This window comes from Hippoglossus hippoglossus, chromosome 6 (assembly GCF_009819705.1).
Source record: "Hippoglossus hippoglossus isolate fHipHip1 chromosome 6, fHipHip1.pri, whole genome shotgun sequence".
NCBI classification, from domain to species: Eukaryota; Metazoa; Chordata; class Actinopteri; order Pleuronectiformes; family Pleuronectidae; genus Hippoglossus; species Hippoglossus hippoglossus.
In genome coordinates, this window is record NC_047156.1 from 18264778 (window position 1) to 18290088 (window position 25311).

The window sequence follows — 25311 nt, forward strand, 5'->3', positions numbered from 1 at the left end:
CACAAACTGTTCCTGTTTGTATTGAAACATTTAAAATAAAAACATATCCGAGTATCTACAGCTTATTTTATTCAACATTATTGTACAATATAAATCATTCTATAGATTACATCATGCTCAACTCTACAAAGTGAAAGAGAAGCATACTTAGAACAACTGTGAAACAATTATTGCATCCAATGTCATAAAATGAGAGCTGGATAAGGCCAGTAACCAACAGTGTTATGAATTACTGTTAATGACAAAGTGGAAATAATGCTAAGACGTGTTATCATGAACACAGGATGCCATTAAGTGCAATTAATAACAAAATTCAAGGATAAACTACAATTCTCAGAGGACTTCTTCACATTTTCTTTCACAATGCATCATAAATTCTCATCAGCAACGACCAACCAAGGCCCTGTTCAGATTTGGATTTAACGTGCGTCTCAGAGATCTAATCACAAGTGGGTGGCTCTGAGGACGTGAGAATGCAGCTTCATGTGTCTCCAGAGACAACTTGTGATAAGATCTCACCTCCCTGCTCTATATGCACATATAAACATGTCATTTCGGTTTGTAAAGACCAAATCATGTTGTTTCTACCAACTCTGACAAAACAGATGTGTCTGTTGTTCATTAGTTAGTGAGAGCCTACTTTCAGACATGCACTGAAGTCCAGACATTTTCCTGAAATCTTCCACAGGGGCTGTGAGAACATAAATGTCCAAGTAAGTTGCTCTAGACATTTTCTGGAACTTTTCCTGCCAGCCCCACAGTAGAATATCAGAGTGAGCTCATGTGAGAATACAGCAGGAAAAAGTTCACAGCGATCGAGTGGGCATGTCGATGACGCTTCTAACACGCAACAGAACAAAATTGGAATACAAAAACCTGAGGATGAAAAAGATAAGCATAAGAAGACGCTGACAAAGATGTCAACTTGGAAAAGCAATGAGATTTGAGAGCTTTTGGTTGTAAAGGCCAACGCTGGTGTCGATGTGCTATAAACAAGATCACTGAGCTTTTTGCAGCGGAATATATATGTCATGCCTCCTGCAGGCTCTTCCCAGGTGCCACCCCCACCTGAATGTTCCCGAAATGTCCCTGTTGTTGTGAACGCATTTGACCCAGATTATCTCCTTCTGCATTCTTCATATGCAAGAGGCAAACCCCGGTAAATTTCTGGACCCAAATTTCTGGAAATTGAGGAGTTTGTGTCAATAAACAGCTTGAAAAGTGCAAAAATTCTTTCGATTCATTGTGAAGCTGTAGCGGGGTCAGAGGACGCAAGCTGAGTAGGCGGTCCGTCAACATGGCTCAGGAGACATTTACGTTCACACTGCTAAAGGAATGTGGTCTAACTGCATTCACACCTGTACATTGAGCTGTCCAGTTGTGATCAGCTGTAACAGAAGATATAACCAAGTCTGAACAAGGCCCAAGCGTGATGCTAACATAACTGAGGTGTGAGAGGACAAGTCACCTCACCACATCATGTGCTACAGCTCCACCAACATCCATTACTTCTTTCTGTTCATCATGATCAGCTTTTCTGTTACAGTTCTGATATCCTGAATTCTTTATCATTATGGGAAGGCAGTGAAAAATACAACCTCAGATGGAAGTAAATGCTATTGTACTGGCTTTTAAAGTATTCTAAAAAAAGATGTGCATGAAGTTTAATCTCTGGTTGAGGCTGTTGAGAGTGCAGAAGAATCACTTGTGCCGACTGGGAGTGTGAAGGTTAGTGAGTCTCTCCGTTGACCGACGAGCCTTCTCCCCGGGGTGAGGAGCATCTGGAGACACCTTGTTCAGTGTTATCAGAGCTTGAGCCACTTTGACTGTGTTGGTCTGCGGAGGCAGCATTTGTAGAAGTGGGTGTGGGTTTGGCTTTCTCCTTAAAGTCTGTGATTATTACAGTCAGATCTCCAACTGTGACCTCTAAATGCTGGGCGCTGCTCCGGTCTATGTTTTTTAACCTTGGCCTGGTGAAGAGAAAAATTCACAAAACATGAAAACTGATCAGAGGATACTAAATATTTTAATTATATTTCACAGAAAACTGAATATTGAGCTATTCTACCATTATTTTAAACACGTGGATTAATTACCTGATCTTTTTATGGCTTTTCTTTTTCAGTGTTGGTTCTTTATCGCTCTTGTCTTTCTCTGATTTCTCTTTCTTGTCCTTTTTTGGCTGTGTGGGTGGTGCAAACTGTTGATTTGCTTGCTGTGCAACCAGCTGAGAAACCGGCCGTGGTTTTCTGAAAGAGACACAAGAAAAAGAGTTATTGTTTTAAAGTTCAACTCGTGCAGTACCTGTTCTAAACCTGCCTGTTTGGAATGTTCTGTTAACTTGGTCTGTGGTAATGGGGTTTGCGGCTTTCTTTCTGAAACTGTTTCAGTGGCCTGCAGTAATTGAGCTGTGGCAAGCAGGGTCGGCTGCTGCACAGAAACCTGAAGCTGCACAAAAAGCTAAACTAAATAAGTGTTCTTTTTCTAAAATGTATTTGAATTTATTTTTCTTAATGCAAATCCAACTTTTTAACATGGCCCATGATGGCATCAATTCTTTTGCCTTCCGTTCACTTCCAAACTGTGAGAGTGAGGCGGCAGATAAAACATCCCCTTCCAGCAGTGAGGCAAATTGCACCATGGCTTCGAGTGTAGTTTAACTTTGACCCACCTCACATTGCATATGTGTGACCAGGCCCTTCAGCATTGGGATCGAACACCCTGCAGAGGAACATTAAGGCTACATTTCCCTGACCTGCTCACTTTGCTGTCAACAAGGTAATATGTTTAAAATGCCTTAACATTGTTTGTCACTGTATCACAGGGGCAATGCATACCCTGCATCTGCATGGTACATGAAATACTATATATACACACAGAAAAAGTGAATGCAAGACCATCTTCTCTATGTGAATTAATACAATTTAAAATAGTCTGTTAATGAGTATTAGACCTCTTCGTGTGTGTACATGCGTACTTGATTAAATAAAGGTGTAATTAAAAACTTTTCCTCAATAGAAATATAAGACATAATCGATAGAACTCAGTCCATCCACGTTTTGACAGACAACACGAACAGCCAATGATAGTGAGAAAAGCGCAGTGCCCAACCAATCATGTTTCTGAAATAGAGTTACAGCCATGTCAGGTTGGGTTGACGCACACAGCTCAGAATGTAGGAGTAGCAGCCGGCAGCAGCACACGTGCTAATGTTTGGGCTTCTGCAGCCGTGCACACCACTACGTCAGAGTAGGGGCGAGATAAAAGAGAAAATTACGCCGGAGAATGTTCACGAAAAACTAGAGCGACAGCGTTACAGAAGAAGACACCCCAACACACACAGCCCAAGGCTCAAGGGATGAGGAAAAGAAGAGTCAGAGGAATTCGGTAGTGTGGAGATATTTTGGCTATTTAAAGTCTGATAAGAAGCAGAGTAGCGTGCACTGCAAATTGTGTCGAAAACATGTTCCCAGAACCACAGGTAATAATACTAATCTTTTTCACCATCTGAAGCAGAAATGACAGAAAGTGTGAATTGATTTAATATCAACATCAACTGATATGAAAAATATCAGTTGAGTGGTGAGTGCCCTTCCTTTTTACTTAGGCACCTGGCCCCCGTGATGTCTTACACGGCCCTGCAGATGAATTCACAACGCTTTGAAACTGTTTCATCAATCACTGAACATTATAACAGGATGGGAGTATCTCTCATTCCTGCAACTTTTACTTTAGTAGTTTTAGTTAACCTCGCTATAATGAAGGACTTAGTGGCTGCAGGTTTACAGGTTCAGTGTGTAGAATTTAGTGACATCTAGTGGTGAATTTGCATGTTGCAGCTGAATACCCCTCACCCTCCCCTCCCAAACACAGAGGAGAACCTGTGGAAACCTTCAGTTGTCATAAAAACTAACAAAGTGTTTAGTTTGTTCAGTTTGGACTACTTTAAAAAAAACATGTTAGCCTCCATAGAGAGGACCTGCTGCTGATCTAAATATAAAGTATTTAAATATAAAAGGGCCCATTCTAGTTTTAAAAAACAACTACAATTCGTACAATTTAGATGAAACTCACTAGTGAAACCCTAACTAGGATTAGTAGATGATCCCTTTCCCCTGAATCTTACACACGGAACCTTTAAGTCGAAACGTGACGTCTCTCACCGTGTTGACGTGCCCTTCCTGACATCACACATCGTGCACTTGAACGCCTCAGCGCTGTTCCTGAACGTGCACACGCTACAGTCCCAGTACGCGTCGTCTGCGGAGGGCTTGGACTGCCGCTTCGGCCTGCACACAGAAAACAAAACACAAACACACGCTTTACCACACGCAGCAAAGCTTGTGTAACACACGGGCCACAGACTGCACGAGAGGCGACACTCCAGTTAACTCCGCTCACGAGTCACGTCACAGAGAGGGAGACGCTCTCGGGTTAAACAGGCAGAGTCTCCTCGCATTAACACCGGCCGCCATGAAGACTTTCAGTACGACACCTCCATCCATTGACCGAGCCGTGCGGGCTCTGGCGGCCCGGTGAAAGTGCTCGTCGGGCGGCTCTAGAGGCAGCTGTACCTGGTGGGACTCTTCTTGTCGCCCATGTTGTGGAAGTTGTGACAGTTCCGAGTGGAAACGCTGCGATGATACGGGCGAGCAGACGCATTTAGCTGCTGCTGCTGCTGCTCAGCTGTCGGGGGAAACTCGGAGGAGGAGCACGTGACGGGCCCTCGGCCAATCAGCGCTCATGTGATCACAACACAGGGGCAGTGAGAGAAGTGACACGAGACTGATGAAGATGGAGGGCCCACTCCACCAGCTCGACGAGTCTCTGTGGTACAAGTACACACAGTGTTTACTCAAAGTAGAGGGACAGCTACTTGTGTTAGAAACAACTCCAAGTGAAAGTATAAGTACTGATTCCACCTCTTTACTCAAGTATAGAAGTACAGGCAAAAGTTCTGTACCTACCGTGTCTGTGCAAAGCAAACTGAGAGGAAGACGATCTAACTCAAAGGGATAGTTCACCCAACAATGATAATTCACTTATCTACTCACCACTATGCCGATGGAGGGGTGGGTGAAGTGTTTTGAGTCCACAAAACACTTTTGGAGTTTCAGGGGGTAGACAGTGTTGCAGCCAAATCCAATACAATTGAAATAAATGGGGACCACTTCTTCAAATGTAAAAAAAAACAATATTCATACTATGGCTCCTGTGGTGTCATCCAAGTGACTGTAGGCCCCGACATTCAAATTTGACTCGAACACCATGTTTTTAGCCTAAATGTCCTCTGATATCCTCCTAGTTGCTGCTGCAGTTCTCGCGAGATGAGATCAGTGAGAACGCTGTTTACCCCAGAAACTCCAAATGTGGTTTGTGGACTCTAACACTTCACCCACCCCTCCATCGGCATAGTGAGGAGTAGATAATGAGTGCATTTTTATTTTTCAGTGAACTATACCTATAATGATTTTCTATGGTAAATTTTAGAATTGGTAAAAGTCTGCACAATCTTGACTCAAAGTACAGGTACCTGTGTTAAAAACAACGTATAAGTGATGATTCAACCTCTTTACTCAAGTAAAGTATAAAAGTACAGGTTCTCTAAGTGCTGTATCTGTTGCAAAGCAAACTGAGACGAAGACGATCAACCTTAAACCACTCAGTCGATTGACTGAAAACAGGAGTCAAAGCAAGAATATATTTGTGAGCATGAAAAACTGTCCAGGAGGAAATGTGTACAATGTATTGAATGAAGTATTCTTAATTTAAATAAGGCCAGGGATGGAAAATGTGTTGCTCTTTTTTAACAATCAACAATTAATCAACAATATCATTGATGTTGACCAATTCTTCCATTTTGTTGCTTCTTGTCATGGACAAATGCGTCTCTCTCTCTCTCTTGTCTGTTTCATCTTGATACATCTTTTATGCTGTGTTATGTCTGTTGTGTGTGATGTGCACTTGCAGATACACAAGGATTTGTCTTTTCTGTGTTATTGTCCATTTAAGTTGAAATCTGCCTTGATGTTGGGAACGTGGCTCTTGATCATGCAAAATAAAACTAAACTGATAATTCCCTTCAAATGCATTAAAACCCAAAGTTACGCACCTGTTTTGAAAAGTAGACCAGATATTTGTGTTAAAATGAGTGAATGAAAGTAAAAGCTGTCAGAAATATAAATACTCAAGTAAAGTACAGATACCTGTAAAATTCACCTAAATTCTGTTGCAAAGTATTTGTACTTCATTACTTTCCATTTCTGGTCAATTTTACCATCCATAAATTCAGCAGGTCAATCAATACCCCAAATATCACAGGATCTTTATGTGAATTTAAAGAATATATCGAGACACCGCTTTTCCATATCTGCAATGTTTGTTTATATCAACATTTGTAAATTAAGGTGTAAAAATGTTTAAAAACAGGGTTCGCTGTTCTGTATGTGTAATGTAAAGTTTTCCATGTAGACTGTCTTTAATAAGGAAACTTCAGGTAAACCGTTACATAAATACTGTTTGTAAATCCATCCATTCAAATTGCTATTACACATATTTAGCTGAAGGTTGATTTAGATCTTTATATACTGAGCTTGATCAGTGGGAAGACTGTTAGATCCAGTGTAAGCAGTCAGTGAGCATCAGAATGAGGTGCGAGTCCGCTGCCTACAAATTTACGTGATGGTTCTGGAAATGAAACTTCTGGCAAAGTAGCATTTGTGGCATATTTCTTAAATACGATAAGTGTGAAGGTTTTCTGATCAAACTTCAATATTCACTGCAGAGAAGACGGCAATCCAATGAACCCTTTGGTGGATTGAAGAATCTACGCCAAAGTCAAGGGTAATTTGTATTAATTATCTTGCTGCATTAGAGGCAATAAATCATGGAACGTCTCAGGCCAGGCCAGATGCGGTGATAGAGATAATGATGTCAGTGTACAGAATACATAAAACTGGATGCACTGTGGGATTCATGTGGGTGCCAGCCACAGACTGTCGCCAGCACATAGGCTATAGGGATGAAGAATGAGGCATCAGTCAACATGGATAAAAAACAACCCTCAAGGAAAATAATGCTATATTGCCTTCATATGGTTCACTGGAGATGTGTTCAGTAATCGAAACTGGAAACTCAAAAATATGTCATAAACCATGAGAGCAGATCTTATATGCTACAGTTACTCTACTATGCCTTTGGTTTAATATAGGATTTCCAGAGGGAAAGAAGAGTAGACCAAGTTCAATTATTGGGACTGAGGTTAAGCCACTGTGGGCATAGAAGTGGGCTGATGGGCAGCGTCATGGTGGTCAGAATGAGACCATAAAACATGCCCATCGGCAGTGTGCAATTTATTCTATATGGGAAGAGATCAGAACTGGGGAAGACTGTCTTTAACCTCTCAATCATACTTAACTTAAAAAACTAATGGAATTCCTCCACACCACTGGTTTGTATGGAGGAAGACTAGGTTGTAATGTCATAACACGAAGATGTAATGAATATAATTCAAAGAGGGAGGCATTAAGAAACATAGTACATGTAATAATGATAAAAATAACTATAATAAAAATAAAAATAAATCAATTATAGTGATAATAGCAATTATTATTTGTGTTATCATTATTATTATTACATAAGAAGAAGTAGTTATAGTAGAATGAAACTTTCAAAATCCGAGGGAAAGGGTAGTGCGTGGGAGGAAATCAATAAAGAGTGGCAGCAACACTGCGATCAGGAGATAAGAGAGGAGACAGAGGTGAAAGAAAGAGAGGAGGAAATAGGAGAGAGGAGGTGGTAATGACTCGACTTAGAATAGGGCACAGCAACCTGAACAGGACATTCACTATCATGGGGAAACATCCAACAGGCCTTTGCGAACACTGTCAGGTGCCAGTAACCGTAGATCATGTACTAGTTAATTGCAGGAAGTATATAACCAGGAAGGACAGGATAGAGGGAATTACAGAAGCAGCACTAAAAAAGTAGTGAGTTTAAAGGGCATACTGGAGTGTGGTGGAAGAGGACCAGTCAGGAAACATCTGGGGAAGAAGAAGAAGAAGAAGAAGAAGAAGAAGAAGAAGAAGAAGAAGAAGAAGAAGAAGAAGAAGAGACTGTGTATAAAAGAAGAACTAGTTGCAGTAGGCCTCCACATCTAGGGGGCGGCAGCCAAGCGCCATCGCTGCGTGTCCTCTGCCAGTTTAGAGGAAAAGAAAAAGCCGCAACAGTGGTCGTGTGGGTGAACTTGCACGCGAACAGGAAGAGGAAACTCTGCACTAACACGTAACTTGCCTTCACGTGCAGAGGCTGAGCAGATGTAAACATGTAAAACGCAGTTTGTGGCCGGCAGCGTTCACGTCATCATCTGGTGAGTGACCTTCTTTGGACTTGTGCTACGATGCTAACTAGCCGTGTTTGCTAACAACAGTGCTGCTGCAGCATGTCACTCAGTCAGAATAACATCCGAGCAGCGGAAGTCCTGTTGTTTTCCCGCGTGTGGACTGTTCCCACTCTCCTGGATACTTAGCCTGGTTGTTTCCAAGTGAAGGAGTAGAGTAGCAGTGCTGTGTGTAAGTGTCCTGAAGTTACTGGTGGAGATGGTTTGGAAATTCTGCTGAGCTGAGGTCAGAGTTTGTGTGTGTATTACAAATGTCTATTTGTGTATGTGACAGATCTGGGATGGGGTGAATAAGTTCATGCTCAGTCTGTTTTCACTTTCCTTCTTCAGGGTTCATCCTTCTCTCCTCTGACATCCGGAACACACCCACAGGACTAACACGGTTCATTCAACAGTAAGTTATAACACTGGCATTCTGCATATTTCTACAGCTGCAACTATTAGGACCTGATTCTTTTCAGTATCAATTTATCTGCAGCTTATTGTCTTGATAAACAATTAATTGTTGTTTTTTTGTGTCAAAATGAAACCATCCAAAACCAAAAATGTTTTGTTGACCATAGTCCCAACCCAAAGATATTCGGTTTAATATTTTTTCAAACAGAGGAAGGAAACCTTTATATAAGAGAAGCAGGAAACAACTTTTTATTTGAATGTTAATCATTATCAAAACGATAACCGACCATTTTACTATCAATCAACTAATAGACGCTATATAGAAACTATAACCTGTTATGATTCCTTATAGACTATTTTTGGAGCCCATTAACAGTGTTGTTATTGATATTTCCTTTACTCCTTTATTTTCCCTTGACCTCTGATAGTGTTCTGGCTGCATCACTTCATTCAACCTAGTGAAATTTTGCTTGCTCATTGCAAATCTATATGAGCTTATCCTGCTAAAACTTGAAAAAACATGAGGACGGCGTAACTTACTGTTCAGAAACATCCTGTTGTAACCGACTGCAAATATGTGGCTGCTCTTCTATAGCTGTATCCAAACATAGCGTGACTTTCAGCTGAGATTGTCAAATGCGCTAGAATGAGACCGGTGATAGGCCTGGTCGCGTGTCACTCAAAGTGCAGTCAGTCAATCAGAGGAGGAGCTCAAGAGGCAGGAGAGAGGACATGGAAATACACATTGCAGCAGTTTTTTCGACTTTAAACCACTGATATATCATCTTAGGGGTACCAATACCTCAGATTAAATCCCAGAAAGGTGTAAAATATGGGGCCTTTAAATCTCCAGCTTGTCAGAATTCATCTGGTTGGAGTGAAGGTCTGACACTATCCTTCACAGGCGGACACGTTGGCTGCTCAGGATTTTCTGGTTTGGCTAAAGGGAGGGAGTTGAAATTCTTCTATACTGCTCACCAGAGACGACCAAATTTCATTTATGCATCGCAGTGTTGTTTGAAAAAAATACCTGGCCTTATTGACTATCCATATCTATTCAATTTTGTTATATTCTTCCACCATTCATTTCAAATATTAAAAAAGAAATTGTGTTTTTTGCAGTGGCATATCGACATGATCGACATTCAACTAGAGACAAATATGAAGAACCTTTCCCAGAAATGTTCTCAAGAGAGGTAAGTGTTGTTTTGCAAGGCCAAAGTCTGTTAGTTGGACAAAGGCCCCTCAGTTATTACTAAGTAAACTTAACAGATCCTCACTCTGTTATTGTTCCTGAAGTTGTTGTATTATGAGTAGTGGTAGGCATTAATAGCAGTTTTTCCTTCTTTGGAAAGTCGCTCTCAAGATGAATATTGATGTTGTATCCACTTCTATGCAGCTCGGTTCAATTCAGTTGAGACCTAAAATATATCAAGCTTTTTTCAGACATGAATTCCAGTGGATGTCAAGTATTTTTGTTTACAGCACATCAACACCAGCGTACAGCTCTTATCACCAAAGGCTCTCTTGACATCTTTGTGTCATCCTGAGATATTTTTAGTAGGAGAATGGGGTTAAGTCGAGCCAATGGGTAAGATGAGGCACCCCCTGGAACTAGGTTACTGTAAAGAAAAGTAATCATGTCACCACAAATTAAGGAAGTGAAGTCAACATTACTCATTCTGTCTTTGACTCAAGCACATGGAGAGAGTGATATGCAAACCAAGAGCAAAAAAACAAAGATTTTTGTCATGCAAAGTGAATTCATCATGTTACTAAAGTCATCAGTCTTGCATCTTTATTAACATAGATGCGTTTCTGAAATTATTACATGTTACTTTAAGTCATTGTAAGCTACAAAACAAGGTAATAAACTGGTCTTTGCAATACACACACATTGTTTGACCGCTACTAGCTCTGCTCCACACCCTGTCGCTGATTCCTGTCGCACACCGCTAGTTCCTCATTTAGACAGAACTGTTCCTCTTTTTCTTGCTATATACCAGAATTATGATGTTACTTGCTAAACTCGTGAGATCCTGCACCTCTTTTGCAACACTATGATCGTTTAACCCCCACCAGGTTTTGCCAAAGGACCAACATTTGATGGGTCATTGTTCCGAAACCATAATAAATAGATAACTTGTTTTAATTTCCATGTGTACACAACAACCTGACCTTAGTAACATTTGTTTGAATCAAATACACTCTGTTTAGCAGGTAAATCATCAAATGTAAAAAGTTCTCCCCTATTATTTTTTTTCTTTTTTCGCACCTCTAGCAGATCTGGACTCAGTGTGGGCAGCCATTGACTGCCTCGAATAGTTGGGGTGTATTTTTTTTTTGTCTTACATAAAATTCTGTTACACATCACAATACTGCTTTTGAAAATGGTGGTAATTGTGATGTTTCCAGAAGGTAATTTAAGTTGTATTTTTCTGCAAAATTTGGTTGATTACTTGATAATGGTTCTTCAAAACAGCACACACAGGCTATGCACTGGCCCTTTATCATGTTAAATCCTATTGACATTCAATGGGCTTTTAAATTTTATTTTTTTATAAAACCTATATTTTTGTGTCCTGTCAGGTGAACTATCGTCGAGTCGTCAATGTTGTTGAGAAGCGGAGCATTGCGCCTCGACCGGGTTTGGAGTATGACCGAGACTTTCATGATGACCAGCGGTACGGCGGGGCCCGTAATCACCAGGATGCACGAGAGTATCACGAAGAATGCAGTTACCCACCCGAAGATTGTCATTACTATGATGACAACTCCAACTATGACAACTTTCACAGAAATTCCACACCACCGCGAAATGTAAGAAAAGCTTGTGATACATAGTTTGCAAATCACAGTCAGTTATTTGATTAGTCAGAAAAATAATCATAGCACTACAGCCAGGTCAGGGTCTGTTCAAACGATGATTAGACTAATCATTTTTAGCTGATCAAATCGAAACAACAATAAATTGCATCTCAGTGTGTGTGACTAACCTATACATGACATACAGTTAACAGCACAGTCCATTGTTGTTGCATTGGTTTAGGTGGTTATAAGCCTTTTTGTATTTACCAATGGACCAGTGTTTCCCAATTAATGTTGTTGTACATGTGATTTTGTTTTCAGGAGGAGCCGTACTCCCAGCAGGGTTATCCCAGAGATGACTTGAGGTATCAGTTGGACTCAAGGTGATTTATATCACACCTTCTATTTCAAGTGTTCTTATTTTGTTAATTGACAGTTTTTGTTTGTCACAGTTTTTGTGTGCGATCATCAGTTGCTTCACTGAATTCTCTGTGTACTGCATCAAACTGACCTGTAGGTGGAGGCAAAGTATTTTGTTTTGAAAAGTGAATATTATTGGCTTGATTGGTTTTGGGTAAAACCAATCAATGAGCATAAATTCTTAGAAATCTTATTTATAAAAAATATAAAGCTATCTGTTTTACAATATATTAGAAATTCTTAACCCTTACATTCCACCCAAGACAATATAAGAATATAACATCCATAGTTACAAATTGTTCCTTTGGTAGGAAAGTGCTGCTTTGATAAATAGATTTAGGAATCATGTCTCAATTAGCTGTGACCACACAACTCTTAAGTTAAGTTTAAGAGCTTAACCCAACACAGAGCAGCTGAGTCCAGTGGTTATAACTCCTATATCAACACATGCGTGCCTCACTCCAGCCACTTCAACATACCAGCAGTTTATAGGCACAGGCCCCATTTTTTTCCAGGAGTCATACCAGGCTAGAGAGAGGGACAAAGGGCACTAGTGTCTACTCACTCCGCCAAACAGCCCCACCCCCACCTTGTGAGCAAAAACAGCTGGACCACTCCCTCTTCAGTCTAACACCCGCACACTTCTCAAATATTCTGAGCAGCATAGATCTATAGTGTCCAGATTATTTTAAAATCAATCTGCTGCAAATTGGTCAAATTATTCAAAGGGGGAAGACGTGCTCACTATTCAAATGCATCTCACCAACCTACACTGCAGATTTAGGATAATTTAATGTGCCATAGTGATTCTCGTGAAAACATTACCCATTGACGCACTCCAAAATACAGTGATTTTTATTCTGCCAGCTGTGAACAGTTTTGAACATGCGTTGCTGGACATTCTGAGGTTGTGATCACACTTCACTGATTAATTACTTGTCAGACTGTGTAACCCTTTTTTTTGAAAGATCATAGACATTTTGTTACTGCTTCAGTCTTTGGATGCTTTGGGTATTGGCTGTGTACATGGAAGTCCCTTTGAATTCAGGCTGACGTTGCACCAACTTTGACCGTAAATTATACCAATATTAAAGTGATTGCCTCCCCCCTCCTGTTTCCCAGACAACAAAGCAGGAAGCCTATGTGTATGATTAATTTTTGCACAAGGTGGTTCAGTGGCCTTGAAGACAAGGGGGCAAATATAAAATGAGTCTTTCAACCCCAGCACAAGACAGAAAGTCCTGGCATTCCAGCCTCTGTAAAACAAAGGAGAGTTTGCACTAATGTGGAGTAATGGCGCAGCGGCTACAGCTGTGGTTCCGTGACTACACCATGACCCTTATTGTACAGCTTTAAATAGGGATACATACGAGAAGTGGAGTCAACATGGAGTCATAGTGCCACACACCTGAGTCACTCTTCTAGAATCCTTATGGAGGTTTTGCCCTCAGATCATGAAATTAACTGAACTACTATTCCAAATTATCATTTTTTCACTACCTTTTGTAAATCCACCCAGTTACCTGAAGCCAGGTTATTTTTGTGCTTTGCGTCGATATCAAAGAAATAAAGAAGAAAATATACTCCTTCTTATCATGATTTGTTGCTTTAATCCCACAGGTTATTTTTAGGATTTTTGTCACAACAAATTATTTTATTAAACTTTTCATCTCTTGCTATGATGACTGTCAGTATCAAAAGAATATCACATATGGAAAATCTCTACCTCTGTAATAAGGCATAACCCCTTAACATGTCTGTTAAAAGATTGATTTACCCTTTATTGAGTTCTTACCCCCCCCCCTAAATTAAGTACTCAAAGTTTTTCTATCATCGCCTTTTGATGTTGGCTTTGTACTGTATGGATGGCGGTCCAGCGTTTGGCAAATGGCAGGCTGATTCTTGGCTACTTCAAACACAGCATGAGTCGTTAAAGTTTGAGGCCTTGTTAGACCTGCTTTTTATTTGAGATGTGGCTCGAGGTCAGGCAGAGGTCGGGACAACCAGGTGCCTGCCGGTCATTTAGACTTCTGGACCTAAAGGTTTTCGTTCACACAAAAGCTTTTCTTTGAGTCTGGAAAATCATTAAAAACAAGGTTCAGTGAACGGGGAAATTTCACAACTTAATGGTTTTACATTTAACATCAGAAATGGTCATTACATCACATGGTTACTGTGCGTTGTATCTTCAGGATCATTTTTAGTGTAATCGTGCCTATGCCTACTGTTAAAGAGAGATAGTAAAAGACGACCAAAAGTCGTGCAACTGTCAGCCAAATGTTGCTTGTGCCAAAGTGGTGATTGCCTCCATTCCACAAATTGATCAGTGTGCCACAGCCGGAATTTAAGTCTTTGTGGTTTTGCCTCCTTTTTATGCTTTTTCCATTACACATTCGTAGGCACACACTGACGAAGACCAGTAATGATGAAAATGATGCATTTTGAATTTGCAGTCAACAAACTCTTGATTTGTTTATCATATCTTCCGTGGACCGTTGTTTACCAAGCAGTCGTTCGCCAGGGTGCAGAGCAGCTTTGGTAGCCATTGATTTATCTGAGACAGAATTCCGCCCCCCCCCCCCCCCATGTTTTTCAGGAACAATGACCGACCTGCTCCCTATCCCCGCAGCAGAGGCCGAAGGGCTCGCCCTGCTCGGAGACAAGCGGTGGACAAAAAACCCAAGTCAGTCCCCTTATGTCCATGTGTTTTGTTTTTTTTACTAGTAAAACCAGTAAACAAACTGCCAACTGTGTAAGCAGGGAGAGATTGAAATCAGATGTCTAGTTTTTAACACAATTTTATTTTGTTTGCTGCACAGAACCTTTTTCAAACTTCAACCTTGTGCAGGATTTATTGGACACTTGAACTTCTTGATTATTGTTCATTTCTGTAGAGGAGACCCTGATGACTGCCTGAGCTCTGCACCAGTTACGCAGCACCGCTCCCCTGTGAGGAGGGAAGCCCAGATACCGGGATGCTCTGGGTCAAACAGCAGAAGCAGTAGTTTCTCCCCTGACAAGGCCAAAGGCTCAAAGGCACATCAGCAGGCCGAGCAGAAAAGTAAGTGATGAGTTACAACCCTGTGTTGTGATCAGCTGAATGTCCTGAAATTAAGTCCTAATAGCATTAAGAATTATAGGAATATTTTATTAGCCTCTTATGATACTTATTTATTTCATAATGATAATAATATCTTTATTTATATAGCACTTCTCAAAACAACGGGGAAAAAAAGTAAAAGTACATAAAAACAAATAAAAACACAGTCATAGAAGAATAAAAAGATCATTATTACAATAATAAAAAAGTAGAATTAGGTCAAATCAGGGAATGGTGTACAAGAGAAATATGTTTTAAGCATTGATGTAAAGGAAGATACTGACTCAGCCTGCTGTTTTTCCTCATGCAGGATAGTTGCAAATAGCAACTATGTAAATTGTTTTGTTTGAACATAAGCAGCGTCATGTGACCTGGGAGTGAAAGCCGATTGTATCCATTACAGACAAAAGCCAGATGTAAGTGGGTGTTTGTGGGTTTTTTGACCATTTTGAGATTGGTCACGGCAAGTAAAACCCTGAAGGAGACAATTAGATGGCTTGTAGCCAGTAGAGCTGTGAGTTTGCCTTTTATCTAATACAATGTGTGTCCTTGCAGCTGCTTTGTAATGACAACAAAAGAGACCCTTTCCCCATTTTACAGAAACGTGTATAATTATCATGTGTAAAATAATTAAGCCATTCCAGGTGTAGCATCTGTTTTTGGAGGTGTAGTGTGAGGGGTCAGGGAATGCTGAAACACGTTAAGATGTTAATTACACCAACACCACCCATTTTAGAGGCTGGGAAAAGGATACCCTGGGTTTATTGGGGTGGTTTGGCTTTGCATTCAGATTCTGACCTTTTTTCTTCAGTGAGAAACCAATTCATGCTCTGGTTTAACAATGTCTTCAGAATCACTGTGGCTCTGTCATTTGACATGTTTTCTTTTATGACTTTAACAGGCTTCACAGCTTAAAATTAATTAACAATGTGGAGCTAATGAAATTTACTTTTTACAGAGCTCCTGTCAAATTGTTCTGACACAAGGCCTGTTATTAGTCTGAGGGAGAGAAGTGAGGATAGTAATTTCTCCAGTGCTTTGATTTGTAAGATGCATAAACATATTAATGTGTTAGCAACATGGTTGCAGCACCCTTTGAAGATGCAATAAAACTGTGAGAAAACAGTTGTACCTCCCTCTTCCACCTCCATCTGGGGTATTAATTAGGGCAGCAGAGCTAAGTAGGGTTTTGGTGATGGGGTAGGTATACCAGGTTTGTCCTGTGCACAAGGAAGCTCTGTGCAATGACTCAAATCTTTGTCAGGGATGACTATTGTTATATAATATATAAATAGTTTGTTAGAATGCCTCAGCCTTTACCACTATTGTTTGTGTGTATAGTCCATAGTCCCACTGAGGGACTCAAATTAGGGTGTGTTACCTATGCTCACTCTAAAAACTATGGGAGATTCCTTAAACAACGAACTTTAATATATTTGTTTTGTTCTAGACACAGTGGAGCCAGTAAAAGGGACAATATTTCAATTCAGGCACAGCCGAACTCCTCGACCACTGTTGTGTGGGAGGCTCTAACAAGGGAGTGATAAACAAAATAATGATTTATTCATTTCAGCTGCAGGATAATGCCTTGGCGTCACAATTGTTCACAATAAGGACTGATTATCTAATGTCTCACAGTCGAAAGTAATTGTTCCCTGCTGTATTTTTTAAATTCTTATTATATGTTATGGCTTTTTTACTGTTTATTAGACAGCACAGTGCAGTCGGTCCCAGACCACCAACCCACCGGGATGCTCCCCCCAGGGTTTTTTCGTACGAAGCAAAATTAAATAAAAGAATGCCATGGTTACCCTCATGTATTCTACAGGTCGCCCTCTATTTATAGTTGTCTCCTCTTTGTCAGAACGTTGTATTTTCCATTATTTATCTGAGACTGATTATCTGCATGTTGGCTCACAGTTCTTTCCATTTCCATTTGTCTTTATTCTCTCTCTAGATAAACCCAATGTGCTGGCGACCAGCACTCCCAGCAGCCCTGTGGAGGGGTCTCCTCACAGCTCAGGATCTTCTAAGGTAAAACAATATGCTCTCAGAAGAAACGCATTGCATGAGTAAAATAAAAATATAACTTGAAGGGTACTGAGTAGAGCACATATCTCCGCCAAAGCCCAACAGTATTTACCTGTGACCCCAGGTACATAAATGATTCGGGGGTGGGGGGGTTGCTTCTAATTTGCGATAGACGCAAAAATGAAAAAACTAAAAGAAAACAAATATCTCCGGGGGGAAAAAGCGATGTCAGACACACAGAAGACACAGACAAAAAAAGTCAAGAGAGTTTGTGGCGATAAGAGCGTGATCTATGTAGCAGAGTTAATACTTCACTTCCTGCCTCTGCCTTCTTCGTCCGGCTGCTCCACCTCTCGACTCGAATATTGCAGAGGATTTGTTGCTGTTGTGAACACGTCTGTGCAAAGAACCTCCATATGTGTTCATATGTGAAAAGCCAACTGCGGGTAAACTCTGTATCCAATTCTCCGGACTTTACCCGCAGGCCTTGTCTGAAAACGGCTGTAGATATCAGTCATCTAAATATGCCAGATTTGTTTTATCAGATTTCTTTCCCTGTTAAAAAAAACACCCTCTTATATTGTGATAATACATTTGTGGATCTGCCTTTTTTCTGGTTCTGCCCCAAAATTTATTGGGTTCTTTTCCCGGCCTCATGTCCCATCCATCCAGCAAGTTTTTGTGTAATCTTGAAAACCCACCAAACCAGTGGAGGTAATAAAATACAGTAGCATCTACCATACTGGGTCATTATTTTAATCTTTTTGCAAAGGGACCCTTTATCCAGAAAGTTGTACCGTATTTGGTCACGTCTGTTTACTGTTGACATGCGACATGCGTAATGAGACATGTACGAAAACAAGACCTCAACACCCGTAAGAGAGTAGACTTGTCTCTATTTGAAACACTTTGAAATCAGAACCAGTTTCTAAACCTGGTGACCTTGGTTCTAACCCTTAACCTTTGGCCCGCCAGGAAAAAACTGCATCTGTAGTGGAGACGCAGGATGTGCCTGCTGCCAGCATGGAGCCAAAGCCGACACCAGAGGACGACGCGAAGACTGGCCGGTTGAAAGCCATTAAGGAGAAGGCTCTGGAAATTGAGAAGGTAGCAGGGTTTTGTCCATTAAACAACCTAACGTCTGTGAATTCTCTTCACTCTTTTTTGCGTAGACACAATTTATCTTGCCTCCTTTTGTCAAAGTTGAACCATGCTCCATTATCACTGGGTCTCTAATATACTGTAAAGCACTTAATTTTAACAGGGCATTACTGAGCTTTAAAATAAAATTTTCTTAAAACAAGTGGAAAAATCTGCCAATGAATTGAGATTGTTTTCTTGTTTCCATGACAAAGGTTTAAATACATTTTCCTCATAATGAAATACCATCTGATTAATTCTGTCTTGTTTTAGGATATTAAAAAAATAATCCTGAAACAAGAGAAACAGCAAGAGAAACCTGTAGACTTGTCTCACCTCATTTGGCTTTTTTTTAATATGACATTTATTTTGTGTTTAGTCTTATCCTTCTAACTTTTAGTTGACCCCTTTATTGCCTCTCTTACGTCACACCTGACGGCTGTGACTGTTCCGAGTCGAAGGGATCACACAGGACATGGTTACAGGTCAGGCAGGGTGCCAGTGGGTCGTAGTTGAGAGATTACTGCGCTAAGAATACTGAAACACTTAGATTTAAAAATATATATATATAGAAAAAATAAACAAGTTTGTACACTGCAAGTGAGACATTGTAGCTCCAGAGGACTGAGGTTCTTCTTGGGTTCACCATATTGTGTGGTTGCCCTCGCCACATGTGTTTTCCACTCTAATGATTTGGTGGCTCATGGATTCACACAAACCATTTACATTAACTCTATAGTGTGGCTGGGGGTATTTAATTGAAGAAACATTTGTTGGTGCAGAGAAGAAGGATGAGTCAGCAGAACAGCCCCTTAGCACATCAGGTTTTGACGTCTGTTGCGGCCTGCTATTTGGAGTTGCACTTCTTTCCCTCCCCTTCATCGCTCTCCACTACAGTACCACTTATCTGTTCCCGTTAAAGCCGGGCAAGAATTGCCCTGCAGGATGCAGGCGGCCCACCCACAGTGTGGTACGTCTCCTGGCATAAGCAGACACATGCTTACCCAGCCATTTGCAACTGCTTTCTACAGACGTGGTGAGAGGCACAAACCTCCACAGTGACTTTACTGCGACATCTGTCCCAGGCTCAGTTCAACACACACAGCAGTCCAGGTAGTGGGCGGAGCAGGACCTCATATCTTCCTAAACCTGCTCGAAGGAACTGATCCATTTAACAGCAGTTAGTGTGTTGCATCCACAAACCTAGTTGAGCACATACCTCCACCAAGGCCCAACAATCTGCAGATATCACACACATCGAAATAATTTCCCTAAATATGCCTGATCTTTGTTCCTCAAGACCCATTAATTAGTCCCAGGGAAATCAGTGAAAATGTCCAAAAAATTCTCGCAATGTTGAAGAAAGTGATGAAAAATTCTTGGATATACCCCTTTGTGCAAATCCACACTAACATTTAATGGGTTTTTTTCTTGCCCCATGTCCCGTCCTTCCATCAAGTTTCATGGAAAACTATTCAGTTATTTTTTCCAAATCCCGAAAAACACAATAAATAGACAGAGGCTAAAACTAAAACCTCAACGACCACATGCTTTTTTAATTATTTTGTCTTTCCTTATTCTTCTATTTTCAGCCAGTCCTTAACACTGTGTATACAGTATACTGTTAGCAGAGGCTGGTTCCTTTAGATTTTTCACACCACTTAAACTTGCTCCTTTTCAGCCAAGAGTTTGTGTTGCATACCTTTTATTTGTGTTATAAAGGAAATCGGAAACCTCAAACAAATTAATTGACAAGGTAAACATCCCTGCTTGTCAGAACATGTTTCACAATATGAAATCATTTGATTTCTGACATAATGACGAGCATGTTGGGAAGTGTGGAGTAATGCATCACTCTTTGGAGTGACCGCAGAACAAATCGCAGCATGTAAAACAGCAGCTCCAACAACAGGAATCCAGAAAAATATCTGTTCAGAAGTGCCTGGGAGTGATTTTCAGAGAAGTCCGATCATCATCTCAATCAGTGCAAATGAAACCTATCCATTTCAACTGTTGGCCCCTCCATCGAGAGGTCCGGTTTGCAGCTTGAGTGATTAAAATGGCTCTTTTAATATCCCCTAATGTGTACCAGCCCTCAAGTCATTACCCCACTTCCCCTATTATGCAGCACCCCTGCCTGCATCAGCGCTCACTTGAACAGAGCCTCACTAAATGTCTATGTGAGTGCCTTATGTATAATCTCACTCAAACCCTCAACTTCCCAACCCCCCCACTCCTGTCAGTATGGTCACAATTTGGACCTCCACAAACATCCGATTTGGGCAGAAGCCCACTTTTTCAAGCCTTCTCCTTAAGGCCCCGAGTGTTGCAGTTTCTCTAGGGCCTCCAGCCCCTCCTGTGTGGCCCCTAGTATCAGTCTTAAAGATCAGCTCATGGCTCCCACTCCAGGGAGCGAAGGCAGAAACCTCCCTGCAACCTTTTCTCACAGCGTAAAGAGCACGCTCAGGTCAGAAGAACCCTTCCTGTTTGTTCAAGTAACATGGGAGCATGTTTTTGTCTGCAGTTGTTTGTTTTTCTGTCTTTTTGTCAGCAGAATTAGGGAAAATCTACAAGACAGATTACCCCAAACTTGGTGTAATGATGCAGTATGGGTCAGGGAAGAACCCATACAATTTTGGTACAAATCCAACATTGCGAGATAGAGCATTTTTCAGCTTTTTTTTGTTGATTTCCTTGAGAATGATTCATGGATCTTGATGTAAAAAAAAAAAAAAAATCAGGCATGTTTAGTGAACTGATATGTATGAGTGTGTGCAGTCTGGTGCAGGATCTAATGAAAATTTAGCAATCTAGTGAATTTAAATGTGGTTTCATTAGAGGACTGTTGGGCCTCGGCGGAGTTATGCCCTCTATTGAGTGACGTTCTAGTTCCATACGAGGCCTCTTTCCTTGTCCTGTTTTCAAGCTTTGGCGTGTGTAAAACTGTGTATATGCGACGTAATGTAGTGAAAATGTAATCACTGTCAACAAAGGCTTTAGCACGGGAAAGCCTAGGTAGATTTTGTTTTGAAAGATGGCAAACACAATCAACCCTAAGTGATTAGAGAAGTGCTGGTTTGTGGGACATTCACCACATGTTTGTGTCTCATTATTCCTTGTTTCCTCTCACGTCTTCCAACCTGGAACAAATTCGTGTTCCTCCCAAATAATGGCCGCTGAGTGAACATGTTTAGGAAAGTAGACATTTGCACTTGAGAGTGTAAAAATCGACCTCAACTTATTGTTGCGTGTAATTGAATTAAGATTATATAATAGAAAAGGTTGAGAAAAGCCTAAGATGGGACAGCTGATACTGTATGCTGAAGGAGAACCAAAACTTGTTTTGTTGAATGAAGTTGACCCTGAGCTTAGCTGGCCACACGAGTTGTGAGTCTCTCACTTCCTTGCGGTCAGTGGTGAGGCCTGTCATTATGTGGGGCCACAAATTCGCTTGACATGATCTGCAGACATTAAAGCATCAGCCCCGGTCCAAATATCTCCCACAGTCTGGGATATTTCTGTCTAAATTCACTTGACCTGCCTTCCCTCGTGTGTGTGTGTGTGTGTGTGTGTGTGTGTGTGTGTGTGTGTGTGTGTGTGTGTGTGTGTGTGTGTGTGTGTGTGTGTGTGTGTGTGTGTGTGTGTGTGTGTGTGTGTGTGTGTGTGTGTGTGTGTGTGTGTGTGTGTGTGTGTGTGTGTCACGTATTGGGATAATAACACGTATTGCTTAAATATTCATAATCAATAGTTACTCTGCCCTACATTTTCCCTGTAAGTTGAGCAAACAATTTCCTGAATATATGTACTTTGATGTACAATGCGGGTTAGGGTTACAGGAATGAATAGATAAGTGAGAATCTACTCTGAACATGCTGTAGCTAGTTGAGTAGGGGAACTATCATGGGGAGAGAGGTGAGAGACGATAAAGCTATTAAGAAGAACTGGAGTCATGTCGGGACTGGAGGCATTGTAGTCTTTTAACATTAATATAATTATCAGGTACAGCATAAAATAGGGACCTTTCATTTTCTCCCATCAGGTTTTGTTTGTTATTTTATAATTTCGTGTTACCTTACTTAGCCTAGTTTAACCCAGTCAGAGATGTGCAACAAATTGTGCACGTGGGATTTTTTTCTCCCCAACAGGTACCCTCAGCAGCCTCTTTCATCTTCTAGTTTTTTAAAGCATGCCTCTGTTCTTTTGCTTGAAAACCTAGTGAGCGGTTCTCATGGGGTGAATTTTTTTCTGTCTAAAAGACTGAAGGTCGTAGTATTTTTGTTTCTTTGACCTTTTCAAACACCCGTATATTCAAAACCCCACCCTGCTGAGCTCCCTCTCACATTTTACATGGAAATGAATTCTTTCCAATTCTTGATACCAAAATATGAATTGATGCCAATTCTTTTCTCACTCAGTAATGACAGTTCTACCCAGTAGGTGTGTGAGCTTATTGCAGACACTCCCTTTGCCCCAACATCTCAAGAAACTGTCATCAAGTACAGTTAAGTCATGCGATTGTGATTAAATTAATTTACAATTCACTGCTCAACTTCCTGGATACATGAACATGAGTTAGCCTCGACACACGTTATGTAATGTGTATCTAGGCAAGGAAACAGCACTTGTGGTTTAAAATTTCCCCATAACTGACAGAACCCTGGAATATACCCATTTAACCGGTTAACCTCACATTCTGCTCAACACTGGACACTGATTGAGGTTGACAGGCAGCATTTTCCCTGTCAAAATGACCAAAACCAAGGATTTATTGCGTTTTACACAGAGTAAATGTCGAATGAGATACTGTCAACAAATTTTTGTTCTACGACAAAAGCTTGCACTGCTCACATTCCTAAAATGTCTATGCAGATGAACGTGACACAGATATTCAGTATGTCTCAGGAAAATGAAGCTTGTTCAAGTCGCTACTTTGACGAAGTAGGTCATGTTTCCTGACACTTGAGTAAAAGTGACACAAAGTTTTCCATCAGATTAAGTGATTTCCTACAGTTGATCCAAAAAAGATATTAAACAAAGATAATGACCATGTTTTTGGAGATAAATATATCCTTCATGGCTGTTTTTTTTTGTAGACATTCTCTAATATTAAGTACTAGTTGGATTTGATTTCTTGTATTGGACAGCAGAGTGGTTGTCTTAAGCCACAGAAACACATTCTATCTTCCCCAGTGACTCTAATTTGAGGGAAGAGGTGGTCTGGGCTGCATTAACTCAGCACTGGAGGACCCTGGCGTCCCAGACTGCTTCTTGACAAGCTAACCTTGTCCTAAATCTCTCTGCAGCTTCGGCACAGGGCCCCACATTTAGCCTTTTCTCCCCAGGTGATAAAGATGTTGTGAGCTTGCACCTGGGACTCTAATAAGGAACTTTACAGCCGTTTTGTGTCGGCAGTAAAATCTGAGAGGGATGTGAGAGATTGTTACAATGGGGTGTGAAAGAATGCCACAGCACCACTAACATACTCTGACACCTCATGTTCCCTTTGTTACGGGCGGACGTGCACTTGAATGGGCTCGCTCGCACACATTCACACACCTTCAAAGAATATACCAATTTACCAGAAGATGGTTCTGACGAGAGTGGACCTGTAGAATTCAAAGAGCTGACGGGTGGAGCTGCTCACTTGTTTGTGGGGTCCATTAAGATTTTGCTCAATGGGCCTTTTAAATTATATCACAAATTTATGAAAGCGTGGATTTCACTTTATACACACGTGATGTTTTATGCATTAAATTAGACTTTTAAATGACAATCACACAATGATGAATTGTTTTTTTTTTGTGTGTGCGCCCCATATGTGGAAATGTGTAACATCCTGATATCTTGGATTTAGCAGTGTTCTCAATCTGCATCACTCATATTGATAACTTGTGTTTTTTATTACAATCAGAACAAAATGATGGGGCTTCTGTTAATTAAATATTCAATTTTATCGTCAGGATGACCTCTAAATATTCAGAGTGCCTTGAGGACAGACAAACGTATACTGTAATGTTTTTTTGTTTTTACCAAATTGTTATTGTCATTATGAATAAATATTATTAAGATTCTTCCTAATGTCATTTTTGTATGTGCAGCATTACAGGCAGGACTGTGAGACGTTTCGCACAGTGGTGAAGATGTTGGTGGCTAAGGAGCCCAGTTTGGACAATCTGCTGCAGGCTCCTCTGGATAAGAACCTGTTGGAGATGAAACAACGCTGCCTAGATGCCCTCAGGCACTTTGTGAAAGAGCTGGACGAGGTATTAGATCAACCAGACACCTCAGCAAAAACCACAGGTCACAAAACACAGGAGCAACATAATGTAGTAGAGGAGTCTTAAAGTCATATTTCTTAAATGATAAGAAAATGTTCCCAATAAGAATATAATATTTCATTTTAATCTTGTTTTTAATCAAGTTATAGCAACAGTGCAATTATTATTATTAATTCATGATTCATTGTGATTATATACAAGGAACAGACTAAACTGTGACAATTTTCTACTAACTGCAACATAAAAAGGATTTAAGTCTTCATATCAGATTAAATAATTCCCAAACGGATATGCTTTTACAGTGAGAAACCTTTAAGTATTATGAGAAACATTTTAATGACGGGAGCCTTGTGGAGAGAAATGCACAAGACACAATTTCAGCTGTGTTTTAGTGTGGTCAATGATGTGGAAAAATCTATCAAATATTATTACATTCACTTTATTACAGATCACATTTGAACTGATCATACCAGCTAGAGTCTTGATCTATTTGTTGAATCCTACTGACGATTTTAGTCGGGCTTTATTTATACACATGTATTCTCCAACCAGTATTGAAGGATCCAAATCTATAGGGTGTTTTGCAGTGCAGCACTATTCTGTATAGAAAAGATCAAGACTTATTTGTAGATCATGTATTATCTATGTAACTTGTGCCTTTTTAAGATATTTTTGTAAATAAATGTTACCATCTTGAATTCATTGATTTCACTCCTTGTTTCTTATGTCGATTAAATACT

The 25311-nt window shown here is 40.5% G+C and overlaps 2 protein-coding genes and 1 long non-coding RNA gene across 6 annotated transcripts; 2 read left to right on the plus strand and 1 right to left on the minus strand.

The window, feature by feature from the left end:
- Positions 1-868: 868 nt before the first annotated feature.
- Positions 869-4810, minus strand: LOC117762817 (YY1-associated factor 2-like). Of its 2 annotated transcripts, XM_034587444.1 has the most exons (4): positions 4575-4810; positions 4164-4289; positions 2097-2249; positions 869-1970 (listed from the first exon to the last, which is right to left on the minus strand). In XM_034587444.1, exons 1-4 carry the CDS (start codon positions 4598-4600, stop codon positions 1730-1732), a joined length of 546 nt encoding a protein of 181 aa, XP_034443335.1. In that variant the 5' UTR covers positions 4601-4810; the 3' UTR covers positions 869-1729. The 2 variants fall into 2 exon arrangements, with proteins under 2 accessions (XP_034443335.1, XP_034443336.1); XM_034587445.1 differs by lacking the exon at positions 4164-4289 and having other exon boundaries at positions 4575-4703.
- Positions 4811-8152: 3342 nt separating this feature from the next.
- Positions 8153-25271, plus strand: LOC117762816 (periphilin-1). 3 transcript variants are annotated; one of them, XM_034587441.1, is made up of 10 exons: positions 8153-8368; positions 8729-8792; positions 9917-9990; positions 11384-11614; positions 11924-11985; positions 14619-14705; positions 14917-15083; positions 17080-17156; positions 18129-18260; positions 24392-25271. In XM_034587441.1, coding segments are annotated over exons 2-10 (1077 nt in total). In that variant the 5' UTR covers positions 8153-8368; positions 8729-8791; the 3' UTR covers positions 24638-25271. The 3 variants fall into 3 exon arrangements, with proteins under 3 accessions (XP_034443332.1, XP_034443333.1, XP_034443334.1); XM_034587442.1 differs by having other exon boundaries at positions 8178-8368; positions 8673-8792; XM_034587443.1 differs by lacking the exon at positions 8153-8368 and adding an exon at positions 8473-8624.
- Positions 21969-23690, plus strand: LOC117762818. The gene is made up of 2 exons (XR_004614084.1): positions 21969-22387; positions 22479-23690. It is a non-coding gene; the product is annotated as an uncharacterized LOC117762818 (long non-coding RNA).
- Positions 25272-25311: the final 40 nt, after the last annotated feature.